The sequence below is a fragment of the Pleurodeles waltl genome, chromosome 6 (genome assembly GCF_031143425.1).
Source record: "Pleurodeles waltl isolate 20211129_DDA chromosome 6, aPleWal1.hap1.20221129, whole genome shotgun sequence".
Lineage (NCBI taxonomy): Eukaryota > Metazoa > Chordata > Amphibia > Caudata > Salamandridae > Pleurodeles > Pleurodeles waltl.
The window spans coordinates 1,602,500,405-1,602,515,102 of record NC_090445.1 but is presented as its reverse complement, the minus strand read 5'-3'; the positions used below and the strand labels follow the sequence as shown (position 1 = coordinate 1,602,515,102).

The 14,698-nt window shown below is 44.3% G+C and overlaps 1 protein-coding gene across 1 annotated transcript in view; it reads right to left on the bottom strand.

Annotated features, from left to right (window-relative positions):
* Positions 1-2,125: 2,125 nt before the first annotated feature.
* MAN1B1 (mannosidase alpha class 1B member 1) overlaps positions 2,126-14,698 on the bottom strand; it is a 307,182-nt gene continuing 294,609 nt past the window's right edge. The window contains exon 13 of the mRNA XM_069241459.1: positions 2,126-4,269. Within this exon, the coding sequence (XP_069097560.1) occupies positions 4,069-4,269 (201 nt within the window). The 3' untranslated portion in view covers positions 2,126-4,068. The remainder of the gene's footprint in view (positions 4,270-14,698) is intronic.

The window sequence follows — 14,698 nt, the reverse complement described above, 5'->3', positions numbered from 1 at the left end:
ATAGGGTGCTGCAGCCTGACCTTGCTGCAGTTTTGTACTTTTTAAATGTGCATTAGTTTCTACATTTGATGCTTTACAGCTTATTTATACTATATATAACAGCACTGTTGTCTTTTTATACTGTCAGTCTCCCATTTTGACAACAGGGAATTATTCAAGCATGTGAATATCAGAGAATCTCAATGACAAAACCATCAGATGTTAGAATCTACATTGGCCAGTGGAAATTCTGCATCCAACATGAGGGTTGGATAAACAAGTTACTTACCTTTGGTAATACCTTATCTGGTAGAGACTCTAATTAGCTGCAGATTCTTTACCTTTGAATATTCCCAAGGGGACAGACTGGATCTGGAAAATCATGAGCAGTACCTCTTCACGCCGGAAGGTGGTACAGATCAGTTCAGCATCTGCACTGGATGTGGCATGCGGGATGCCTATATAGTCTGTTTTCTTATGTGACTTATTCTGTGCCAGAAGCATGGAAATACATCAGAAGGCTGATTTATCAGTATGCAGAAACGGGTGGGCCCTTCAGGGACCTTTTAGGTAGGTAGGTAGGAAGGCCAGTTTACAGAAATAGGGAATCTCAAAGGGTCCGTAAGGAATCTGCAGCCAGTTAGAGTCTCTACCACATAAGGTGTTACTGAAGGTAAGTAACTTGCTTATCTGATACAGATTTCTAGCCACAGATTCCTTACCTTACCTTAGAATATTTGCCAAAGCAATATCTCCCCAGAACTGGGTCTGTAAACTAGTTCAGACCAAAACGTCCTGAAAGACAGATTGGGCAATGTGCCTGTCATGAGGACCTAACTGTCAAGGCAGTAGTGTTTAGTGATAGTATGCAAGGACACCCACATCAAAGATTTCAACGATGAGGGCTGTTCAAGCAAACACAGAAAGACCGAAAGATAACTCCTAACAGTGCCGAGGCAAACATTGTGCAGGTCTGTGGCCACCATCTTCTTATGCCAGTCACAGCATGGCCTGAAATCTAAAATCTTTAAGGGGTACATTTCCCTAGCACACTGTTTTTCAGGAATTTTGAAAGCATGTAACTTCACCGAAAGGTTGGGAGCTGAGCTCTGGATCCCCATTGAATGGCATGGAAAAAGAGAAACAGACACCTGTGTGCAAGGGTAGCACCTAAACGTAGCATGGTGCCATCACATCCAGAAGTGGTACAGAATACACCAATCCAATTGCACCATCTCTCAATGCACAGGAGCTATTGCACGTTTCTGGGTGCAATGTGGCACCGCTGTCCATTCGCAAGGTGAGGAGTATGTTGCTAGAAGTGATATTCAGAAAACAATTTAAATTTAAAAACAGGTCTTTGATAGTGAAGCAGGCTGATTTCATACACTGATCTATAAATATCTGTAGAATAGGAAATACAAATATAACACGTTGCTTGGCAAGTGGTAACTTCATTAAAAAAATCGTTCATTGATAAAAATCAAAAAAATACCCAGCATGCTCCTCCAAGGTAGCAGTTATTCAATGAAACAATTTCCACGTAGCAGCAGTATAAAAAAGGTTTCTAAAAATATCTTAAACACGACTTTCAAAGTTGTCTCTGAAAAGCCATATGATGTCATAATTTCCAAATTTAAAGCCAAACTATTGATTTATTCACACCAAACCCATATTTTATTTTTTTTAATACAATTGCAAGAGTAAATATCGCATTGCTTGGATATGGTAGTGCCAAAACGTCTTTCCTACTTGTAAGACTGGCAATATAGTTTGCCAAATTTATTCCTAATTGTTCAGTGTGCTATACGAGTACTACTGTGCAGCCAAAACATTCATACTTTCTTGAAACTGGTCCGATTTGAAAGCTTGTGTTTACTGTAAACAAAACAGTGACAGGCTTTCACAGTGTCTGCCAAAGAAACGTCTTTATATTTGGAGCGCTATATATATATATATATATATATATATATATATATATATATATATATATATATATATATATATATATATATATACACACACACACGCACATATACTTAGGACACTTAACAATACCACATTTTCTCCTGCTAAAACATCGCTCAAGGCTCCCAATGTGGCAAAGAAAAAAAAAAATCTTACCTATGCATTCTAAACTACATTTGATTGACAATCATTTAGTCTTTATGCTAATTACTATTTTACAACATCAGAGATGCTTTCAGATTTACCCCATAGGGTCTGTTGTAAACATTACACAATATTCATTTGCCCATATATGAAAATATAGAGCAGAATACAGAGACCCATCAAACCAGAAAAATAGACGAGGAATAGCACAAAATATGGCTCTCAGAGAAATCGGAAATTAATTCAATAAACATATGCAATGAAACTAGATTTTCTAACCCAAAACAAATAACAAACAACCGCATTTCCATGTATCTATATATATAACTTTGGATATATATACATACATATATATATATACACACACACATACATTTGGAAATAATCTGTACATTTACTCTGACTGAAATTGAAAACCATAGGGAAGTAGAAAAAGACATAATTAGGCCAAATGTAAAAGAAAAATGAACATTTAGAATCTTCTTAGCCCAGTAACTCAGTCAGACTGCCTAGCTTTTTGAGGATGTGACAATATAATACAAAAAGACACCAATAAATAAGACCACCATAAATGGGTAACGCTAATGCTGGGATATCACCAGTATTGCATATTTGCTATATAGTATGACTACAGATATTTATGTTGATTACTTATGTTATTTCGTTCTGTTTTTGTTCTTTGGTTCTTAATAAAAATGCTATTACAACATAATTTGCAGATCTTCCCCTCAACATTGCTGAATTTTGTGAGTCACATCAGTTCACTGATGCTATAATGCTGCAGCTATGAAACGTGCAGAAAATCATAGCAAAGTGCAGGGCAAAAAGAAGAAAGGGGAAAGGCCATAAATAGGGAAATGGAACATTCATTTAGATAAGTACGTTTGTAAGACCAGACAAAAAGTATGACAAAGCAATCATCTAGCCACATTACATGGCAAAGATGAAAGCAGAACTCTAGTAACCTGACCGAATCAAAGCTACACTAAATGGGAAACTGTGTAAGTTGTAAGCAGCAGTATAGTCTACTACACAGTTTGTAAGTTCCTTTGAAGTGCCACGTATGTCATTGTATATAAAGTTAACATCCATTATGACAGTCCAAATGAATATAGTGCAGGGACAAAAGGAGCACTGGTCATCTTTGAGAATCTCATGCTTTCACAGGCAAGCATCTGTATGTGCGTCTACTTGCCCAATATGGAGCTGCTATGGAGAAGGACGTTTTGCATTTCTTACTTCGAACCATACCATGTGGCTGCTGATCATCCTACCAAATTTCACATCAAACAGCACCAGCCATTGAAACACGTTAAAGATTCCTTTGACTATAGTCACACAGTTCGGTGGCCAATGGATCACAGTGTTTATAAAGAAACAAAAATGCATGTAATGCAGAAACATTTTTCCAGCACTAGAGGGTTTAGAATTAATTAGAGAATTTCAAGTATCCCTTCCTTCGTTGAGGGCCTCTCCCAAGGTTCACGGTGCCTGTCAACTCTTCCAAGTACTTGTTATAGGAATGGCTGCATATTTCTGCTTCTTTGTTTCTCTCAAAGACTACATTTAAGGATTTTTTTGTGTTTTAAGAAACACTCATTGTGTCATTTACTTGTCCCTAAAAAGCAGACTTCACCTAAATTCAGTTATCTTGCAGGTAAGACATAAGAATAATCAAAATCAATGCACAGCTCTGGAAAACAAGAAGGATCAGGAAGCAGTAAACCTGAGTATTGATTCTTCTAGCCCACTCCATACTGCAGTCTTGACCTAATCCCAGAGAAAGCAGCAGTTTCATGTGCAATGACAGACAATCACAGTGTATACATCTCATCTTTTTCCATTTGTACCATCTAGGTTAAATGCACATGGTTAGATTAGTAAAATAGGTCTCCTTTCTGAGATTGCCTGCCGCGTGTCTGTGCCAGCCAGGTGCAACACAAAAATAAAAACCATGAAGTCCTTTTACTGTTTTTTTCAAGATGCCCAGATAGGAAGTGGATGAGCTTCCGTGTTGAACACATATTTATCCAGATTGATTAAGTCTGTGTCATCAGAGAAGAGGAGAAACATATATTTCAAGGTCTCTCCCAGGAAAAAGCTCTCCATTTTATCCTTTGGCTCTGGGTTATCTGGATTCTGAACATTGTTAATTGACGTAAAACCACCAGAAGGAACCTGAAATAAAACAGAAAAAAATAATGTTTAGAATATTTATGTATACAAAAAATTAAACAGTGGTACAAAATTACTGGTTTTATGAATGACAAGTTAGCTACTACTATGTGACACATGAATTAAATCACTAATATCTCACAGATTCACTACAACTTCAGAGTTCTTAGAGAAAAGTACAGTTAGCGGGGATTCGATTCTACAAGGCAAGGCATGTTGGTAAGCAATAGATAAGATAGATGATAATACTTTATTGTGCGATTACTGAAAATCATTACAATAATCATACCTTGATAGATTTCTTTCCTATTAAAGCATAATAACATGAATCTTCTAGTTATGAGCATAGAGTACCTTTAAAAATAACTTACTCAGACCCCTCTGGGATTCACAATGTCAACAAAGGACTATTCAAAGGCACATGATAAAATGTCTGATGAATTTGATGGTAGTGTCCAGACTGCTCTCAGGAACTTTGTAAATCTTGCTGCCAGCTGTGAACACTCACCTTTCAAGCATGCTTTCAGGGCAGCTGTACAGGTGCAGATATGTAGGGTGCGCATACTGGTCGAAGCCAAAATACTCTAAGTAAAGCAGCTTCTCACATATACACAGGATGTGGGTTAAGGATTCTTCCTGCCTTACACAAAATCTGCACTGCCTATCTTGGGCTTCAAAGAGTCTCAGAATGTATCCATATGTTTTTAGTGGAATAAGCCCCAAATGCACTCTCATTAACTCTTGGTTAAGGGCCAAACTGAACAGCAAGGAGCGGTAGATAGGTGTGGTCCCTGATTCAAAAAGAGTGACTGCCCAGCTGCCATTAGTGAGTTTCTCGATAGTCTTGCAATCCTGCTCCCTGGAGATTAGCGTTGCCTGCTTGATCAACAGTCTGCAGATCGTTGGTCCTGGGAGACCACTTGCCCAAATCTCCCCAGCCTCGAGAGTGTCCAGTGCTTGACTGAAATACTTGTGCCAATTGGTTGATGTTTTGTTAATTATTTCCCAGAATGTATGTTTTTATGTGCCTTCTTTTACTTGCTTGGCTTTAACACAACATGTTAAGAATTTGGCTTTCAGAACCCTATTCTGGGGCGTCGGTCTGTACAGTTTGGTAGGAAAAATACTCTGCGGTAACAGATTGATTGTGTCCTGTCGAGCCTGTTAGCCATTTTCTGTCTATGTATATAGTTTACAGCCCATCACTTTTAACAGGAGACTTAGATTGTGATTTGTCAATGACTTCCGAAGCTTACGGAGGGCCCACTCCAATGAGTTTGCAGTTGCTTATTGGGCCTGAATATGCGATAAGGTGCACGCCCCCTGTGATCCAACCAGACTCCCAAGTACTTGTAGGCTTCCAATACTTCCACAGGGCTCCCCTCAAGAGACCAGGCCCCATGTTTCTTCAGTTTTTATGAAATTAGCATAACTTTTGTTTTGTGACATTTATTTTCAAGCTGTTTTCTTGGCAATAAGCCACAAGAGCGCTGAGGAGTCACTGTACCCCGACTGGTGTCTGGCTCCAGAAGCACCGTGTCATCTGCATACTGTAGAGACTGTATTCTGGTGCCTGCCATTTTTTTTTGGGGGGGGGGGGGGGGGGGAGAATGCCCTCACCCTTTCTAGATGGATTGGCAGGTCCGCCAGATACAGATTCAATAACAGCGGTGCCAATATGCATCTTTGTTTTAGGCCCTTGTCAGTGCTGATTTTTGCTGTAGCGGACCATCGAGTGCCAACCTTTATTTTTACTCATGTGTCTGTATGAAGGGGGATAATGGCATTCAATAAATTGGTTGGAATTGCCCAGGCCTTCAATTTTTCCCAAAGCCTTGATCTTGAAACACTGTCGAAGGCTGTTTGGAAATCAATAAAACCTGCATATAGGGCCTTTGCCTCCCTGGCCATTGTTGATTTACTCAGGTGGTCCAAGCAGAAAAGATTGTCCTCAACTTGACTTTCCCTTTGAAATCCCGTTTGGCACGGTGGAATTATATTTACACTTTCGGCCCACGTTTGAAGCTCCGAGATTAAGACCCTAGCATAGCACTTTCCTTCTGTGTCCAGGAGCGCGATTAACCTGTAATTCACTGGAGCTGACCTGGGCCCCTTTTTAGGGTCAAGCGCACAAAGCGCCCAGTAGTTGTTGTAATCTCTCTCTGGGGCTTTTAACCACACCCACATCATGCCCATCAGTTTGGTTGGTTTGTGGGTTTGCCTTTTAAAATTCGCTTGATTTCATTAGAGAAAGGCATGCATACATCATGTCTTTTCCGGTGTTTAGCCCTCCTCAAGCGCACCGGCCAACTACCGAAAACATCTGAGGCTCGATGTTTTCCGTATAGTTTCTAACTACTGTTTCTTTTTATTTCCTATGCAGCCTGAGGTCGTTGGGAAGTAGTCATGCGCTTTGCATGACATCGACCCGGTTACATGGATAACTGCACTTTTGCCGGTTACGTGGATACTTGCATTTTTGGCGGTTACATGGATAATTGCACTTTTGCGGATATGTTTGACTTTGAGCGAACTTCTGTTTTCTTTTGTGTGGCTACTTTGCACTCATGGCGGCCGTGGGCTCACTTATGTGAAACTGTTTTACTTTTCATTTTCCGTTTATGTGGCAAGAAAGGTCCAGTTAGCAGTTTACAACGCTAACAGCTCTAACTCGAGCAAACGCGAGACCCACTGCATTGCAAAAGCCTGTAATACATTGATACCAGAAGTGAGCCCTTCCATGACTCTGGAATAGCTGACCCCCGCGCAGGTACTGTTGGAAGAGGTGAGCCATGACTGAGGCCCATCTCCTTGGGGCCCATTTATATACTGCGGCCAGGGTGCCACCTGGACCCGGGGCACCTCATGTGCGTATTGCTCTGATCACCTTCATTTCTTGCACCGCACTAATTGTTGTCAAATCCCTGAACGCAATTCTTGATGGTCTTGGGGGCAGATACCAGGTCCTCCCACTGCCCATTCCACTGTTTTCTTTGGGGCGGTGACTTCGGATTGTTTCCTGTAAAGATTTGAGACATATAGGGGGCATAGTTATACTCTGTTTGCGCCGAATGTGCGTCAAAAGTTTTGACGCACATTCGGCGCAAACCCTGCCCCATATTTATACTTTGACGTCCGACGCAGCGGGCGTCAAAGTTCCACCATGTGCGCCATTTTTTGGAAGGGGGAACCAGCCTTGCGTTAATTATATGCAAGATAGGCGTTCCCTTCCAAAAAATGACTTTAAGGCCTGTGCCCCATATTTATACTGTGACGTCATTTTGACGCACAGGAGGGGGCAGGCCTTAAAAAACGGCGCCCAGCCTGATGGGCGCCGTTTAACGCCTGGGTCAGGGCAGGCGTTAAGGGACCTGTGGGCTCAGAAGGAGCCCAGAGGTGCCCTCCCATGCCCCCAGGGACAACCCCTGCCACCCTTGCCCACCCCAGGAGGACACCCAAGGATGGAGGGACCCATCCCAGGGAAGTTGAGTTAAGTTCAGGTAAGTATTTTTTTCGTATTTTTTTTGTGGCATAGGGGGGCCTGATTGGTGCCCCCCTACATGCCACTATGCCCAATGACCATGCCCAGGGGACATAAGTCCCCTGGGCATGGCCATTGGGCAAGGGGGCATGACTCCTGTCTTTGCTAAGACAGGAGTCATTTCAATGGGGGTTGGGCGTAAAAAAAAATGGCGCAAATCGGGTTGAGGCCAAAATTTTGCCTCAGACCTGACTTGCCCCATTTTTTGACGGCCAAGCTCCATTTTCCCCTACGCCGGCGCTGCCTGGTGTGAGTCATTTTTTTTGACGCACACCAGTCCGCAGCGCCGGCTAACGTCATTCAATAAATAAGGCGCCCGCATGGTGCTTTGGAATGGCGTTAGCCGGCGTTAAAATTTTTGACGCACAACTGCAATATGGGCCATAATTCCCAATCAGAAGGAGGGATGTTGCGGCCTGTTGCATGAGGCTTTGACATGAGAATTTTATTAATCCATCCCCAAAATGTTCTTTAATCATTTGCTTTTATGATTTGGTGTGAATTAACCCATTTCCTTACTTCTTCGTCCTTTTTCTGGGTGTATATTGCCATTCTGTATTTTTTCCTTATGGTAGAAATCTGGGAGTGCAGCCACTTATTCTCCCCTTTGCTGTGGCTTTTGTTTTTCAAAGCTTTATTTAACTGTTGTTTTAAAGCCCGTATTTGGCATAGCCTGGGTCTTACCAAAATAGGCTGGATGATTTCTTGCAGCCTGTGCTTCTTGTAAGCGGTCCATCCCATTTCTTTGAGAAAAAAGACCAGATGTCCCCTAAGATTTAAGTGGGGGAACGCCTCCTCCTCGTTCAAAGTCATCTCCAGGAATGTATCCACATGCGATCCATACTCCTCTTGATTTTCCATGTTCCACTTTACCCTATTGATTCGTTCAAACTCATCTTGTTTTCCAGTGAGGATCACATTCAGGCAGCAAGGTCACGAAATTGAGACTTCACAGCTGAGGATGGTATGATCACTTGCCAATGTCGTACATACTTCAAATGTGCCTATCAGGTGAAGGTGGGCCATAGACACCCAGATATAATCGAGGGTAGCCATTCTAAAAACAGAGGAATGAGTGCAGACCACAGGGCTATCCGGTGCTACTCTGCCATTTAAGATGCGAAGGCCCAGTTGATTTAATTGCACTGCCTTGTCTGTCGCTCCTTTGATATTGCGCAGTTAGTGGTTGAATATCCCAGCGCTCATTGTTAAAATCAACAAGCTGCTATTCAAGTCGTCTTGCATTAAATTGCAAGTTGAAATTGCCAACATCTCATCTGGGTGAGAGGGGGTAAGGTCCCGGATGACTGGGAGCAATATCATCAGAGTTGAATCTCTTCTTGGCCAGGAAGGGTGTAGTAATATACTACCTACAATGAGGGTTTTACTTAGACTCATGTGCCTACTGCAGGTGAGGGTTATTTCCACAATAATATAGTCCCCCTTCCCTGCTTTTAGTACCTTGGTTGTTGCCGCCAGCTCATTCTTCACATAAATTGATACCTCCCCCTCCCCCAGTGAAGTCGGGCCAGGGAGAGGTATTTCTTGCCCATGTTTATTGAAGAGCAATAGTATCAGATTTCCTCAGTTCTTCAGTCGCGTTTTCCTTGATTGTACAGTCAGTTAGCCCTCTTATATTCCATGAGCTTATTTTCAGGCCATTCGCTCTTTAGGATCTTTTATTCTTTTGAGGCCCGATGTTAAACATTAGAATGTAATGCACTTGATAGCCATGCCCACTCCGTTGGAGCCTGCCTCAGTGATGTACATGGCTGCTTTTCCCTGTACTCCTTGTAGTGATTATTAGCCTCTTGTCCATGTGTCCCCTCTTGCAGCTTTCCTTCTGGTGCCCATCAGTACTGAGCCAGTGGCCAACATATTTCTGTTTTTTTTTATTATCCTCCTGGCCTGCTGCTTTGTTCAAGTGGGCATCTGTCTCCAGGAAGCATGCTGGGTACTTGATTACTGTCAGCTCAATCAGTTTTATGGCCCATTGTTCAAATTGACTTACTTTTCCACAGTACCTTGATAAAGTTTGGGCCTTTGAAGGTAATTTCAGTGCGCTCGTTGATCTTGCCCCATCCTGGGGAGAGGATGGCTACCCCTACAGTATCAGAGGAGCTAATTTATGCCAGGTCTGCTATGTTTGTGCATGGTTTAAGACAAGTTTCCCTTATTGATGGTGTCCCATGTTCCCCTCGAGACGTATACTGGGTTCTGGAATTACTGTGTTAGTGTAACCCAGAGAGCTGCTGGATCGTCATCTTTGTCCAGGCCTTGTCGGGACTCACTATCCCCCAATGTTTTTCTAGGCTTTTAGGATGAGTATGGTACCCATAGCTTCAAATGACAGCATTAAGAACACACTTAGCTTGAAAGAGGCATAAAGCAGTAAGGCCTTTCCCTACTGGAGAGTGTCCTAATAGCCTTCATAAATACAACAGCCCCACACAAAACAAAACACTAACATCATACAAATGATAATGCGAGTCTTACTGGACAACCAGTGCTGAAAGGTGGACGGTAATGACCTTAATGAGTTCCAGATAATGTTGAGTCTCATAGTTTTAATGTTTAGAGAATTGTGATTTTATTAAATTCATAGTGACCTTCTCTCCAGCCTTGTACCCTCAGCCTTCATAATATTTCTTTCCTCTTTTCCGGAGGTATTCTTATTTTCCTCTTTACATATTCTGCTATGTTACCCATAGGCCACCAGTCGTAACTCCTAGGATGTCTAATCTCTTTAGCATAAAACATTTTCTGTCCCAGAGTATCCTGTACACCTTTCTCAAGTTTTTGTGAGGAATTCTCACAGTCTCTGAATTCTGTTTCTGAAAAAATATCTCCCTCATCATAATCCAGGTCAAAATATATTCATCCCTTTCAGAATTGACTTAATTTTATCCACTTTCATCAGGAAATTCATCTGCAGGGTTAACCTACCTTGAACTTGTGCCGCTGCGGGTCTCCTCTTGTGAGCGCACAACCCCCACACACCCCAACAGGCCCCACCACAAAAAACCCACAACCCCAACACACTCCACAACAACACCCCCACAACAACACCACCACGAGCACCAACACCATCGCACAACACAACAACAACACCCCCCACAACCATCTCAACTGCCTACTCCTCAACACCTGATCCCTACACAAGCATGCCATAGAAATCTGGGACCTCATCACATCACACTCACCTGACATCGTCTTACTCACAGAAACCTGAACAAACCACTCATCTGGGCCTGACATAGCCACAGCCACCCCTGACGGATACAAACTCCAACAAAAAGACCGGCTAAACAAACCAGGAGGCGGCATCGCCATCATGCACAAAGGCAACATTAAGGGCACCACCAACACACATGACACCCTCGACAGCGCAGAACAAATGCTCTTCCTAATCCACATAAACAATAATACCACCCTCAGAGGTACACTCATAGACAGACCCCCGGGGCCATGTCCCCCCTCCTGCGACACCACTCATCTCCACAGACTACATCCTCCTTGGTGATTTTAACTTTCACCTGGAGAACCCTCAAGACCACAACTCTTCTTGCCTCCTAGACAACCTCACCAACCTCGGACTCAAACAACTGGTCACAGCACCCACCCACTCAGCAGGACACACACTAGACGCAGTCTTCACTTCGAGCCAACACATAACCTACACCCGCACCACCGAACTCCACTGGACCGACCACCACTGCGTCCATTTCTCCTTCGCCAAACCCCCCACACACCACCACCAACACACCAATCCTTACTGCTTGGGGGACAAGATCCCCACAGAACACCTGAACTCCCAACTGGCACAGAACCCCCCGCCCACACCAACGACCAACACTGCTGCCCACAACCTCACAAATTGGATCACCACCTGCGCAGACACACTCGCCCCCTCAGAAAAAACATCACCACTCGCAACATCAAGAACGCCCCGTGGTTCACCACTGAACTCCAAGACTCCAAATGCAAATGCCGCAAAGCTGAGAAAGCCTGGCGACAGGAACACTCAACCACTACCTTCTCCACCCTCAAAACCACCATTCGCATTCACCACCAACTCATACGCACCACCAAAAGAGCATACTACAAGGAACGCATAGATAGCAACTCCCACAACAGCAAAGAACTCTTTACCATCATCAAAGAGCTCTCCAAACCCAAAGCCAGCAACATAGACCCCACGCGCACACAACTCCTCTGCGACTCCCTCTCAAACCACTTCCACCGCAAAATCCTAGACATACACAATAGTTTCACACCACACACACCCACCCCGACCCGTCCAACACAGACCCCCCTCACACACCCCCAACCTACTTACCACCTGGGACCCAACCACCGACGAAGAAACTGAAACAACTTTGAACTCCATCCACTCTGGATCCCCCACCACATCTACAACAAAGCCAGCCCAACCATCGCCCCCAAGGTTCACAACATAATCAACACCTCATTCGACACCGCCACCTTCCCAGACCCCTGGAAGCACGCAGAAATCACTGCACTCCTAAAAAAGCCCAAAGCTGACCCAGACGACCTCTCCAACTACCGCCCCATCTCTCTCCTCCCTTTCCCCGCCAACGTCGCGGAAAAACTAGTTAACACATGCCTATCCCACTTCCTGGAGGAAAACAACACACTAGACCCCTCCCAGTACGGTTTCTGCAAGAACCACAGCACGGAAACCGCCCTCATCGCATGCACTGACGACATCAGAACCAGAGTCGACAAGGGTGAGACCATCGCACTCATCCTCCTAGACCTCTCCGCGGCATTTGACACAGTCTGCCATCATACACTCCGCACACGCCTCCACAACGCAGGGATTCGACACAAAGCCCTAGACTGGCTTACCTCCTTCCTCACCGGTAGAACCCAAAAAGTCTGTCTCCCTCCTTTTCAATCCACTGCCATCAAAATCATCTGCGGTGTCCCCCAGGGATCCTCCCTCAGCCCCACCCTCTTTAACATTTACATGACCCCGCTCGCCAACTTCCTCCGACCACACGGAAGCACCATCCTCTCCCCTACTACTGCCTAAACCAACCTCTATGCTGCACTCCTCGACACCGCCACCTGGATGAGAGCCAACCACCTCAAGCTCAACTCCAACAAAACCAAAATAATCATTTTTGGACCCAACAAAACCATATGGGCCGACTCCTGGTGGCCCACCGCCCTAGGCCCCACTCCTACCCCCGCAAACCACGCACGCAACCTCAGCATCATCCTGGACCCCGCCCTCTCCATGACCCAGCAAATCAACGCCGTCACCTCCTCCTGTTTAAACACACTCCGCACGCTGAAAAAAACCTTTATATGGATTCCCATGGAGACCAGAAAGACCGTCACCAACGCACTCATCAGCAGCAGGCTATACTACGGAACCGCCCTCTACGCCGGCATCACACTCAAACTCAAACACAAACTCCAGAGAATCCAGAACACAGCTGCACGCCTCATCCTGGATCTCCCTCGCCATGAACACATCTCACCACACCTCAGATCCCTTCACTGGCTCCCCATCGACAAGAGGATCACCTCCAAAATCCTCATCCACGCACACAAATCCTTCCACAACGATGGCCCAGCCTACTTCAACCAAAGAGTGAACTTCCACACTCCCATCTGCCACCTCCGATCTGCCGACCTCGTACTCGCCACGGACCCTGGCATCAAACGCACAACCACCACAGGAGGTAGATCCTTCTCCTCCCTGGCCCCAAAGGCCTAGAACTCCCTCCCCACGACCTCCGCAAGTCCCAGGACCTCCTGCCTTTCAGAAAAAAACTGAAGACATGGCTGTTCGAACAGTGACACCCTCCCCCCCCCCGCGCCTTGATACCCTAACGGGTGAGTAGCGCACTCTATACATTTTTTGATTGAATGATTGAGCCGCGTTGGACTCCCAACTTTGATACTAAGATCTCTTCTACCATTAAATGTTTCTTCTTACTCAAACACTTGCCACCTGGACCCTTAAGTAAAGTACTTGCTTCTTCAGACATGATCCAATACTCCTCATCATTATCCATTCCTTTCCTCGTTTTATTCCTGACAAATGAAGTGAGGACAACTGGGTAGCTGAGAGAAGCGATTGCCTTCTATTTGTATGCACGTATCCCCATACGCTAGCCCCATTCATACCAACAGCCACACATTGAGTCTTCTCTTGAAATGCAGCACTAAGTTTACCTCCAATTAAGGGAAAAAGAGCTCCTACTGACCACGTGCATTTCTGGCACCCACCTCTGTTAGTGCACCAAGAGCCTAAATAGGGAAAGCAAGAAAATGTAGACAGCTTGGAACAATTGATTCCAAGGTAGCTGAGGTTTTAGGATGTCCAACCACAGGCCATAACATTGGACTTGACATAGTTAATGTCAATGTCTAAGCTAGACAAAGTTGGCAAAACCAAGCAGCAGAGGTTTCAGGCTATGAGGAATATGTGCCAATAACACAGCATCATCTGCATATAACAGGCAAGGAATTGGAGTGTGTTCAATCATGTGGACATCCTGCCCAAATCCAATAAAATTACAACCCAAGCTGTCAGTAAAGAAAATAAAAAGGATCGGAGCTAGATGGAATGCAGCCTTGTCACACTCCCCTTTCTAGGCCAAAGGAGTCATATTCACCTTTCAAGCCATACTCTAACAGGTAGGTTGCAGAGAAAATCCGACAAAGTTTACATGCACTACGCCAAACCCGCACTTCCAACCCAGTAAAATAGGCTACAATCTGGACCAGTTAACACGGTTAAAATCGCTAGACATGTCCACGAAGCCCATATATGAAGAGCTGTGTCTGGCGATAGAGTATTTACAAAACAATATGTGCAATTCAGACTTTGCTCCCTAGTGCCAATACCTG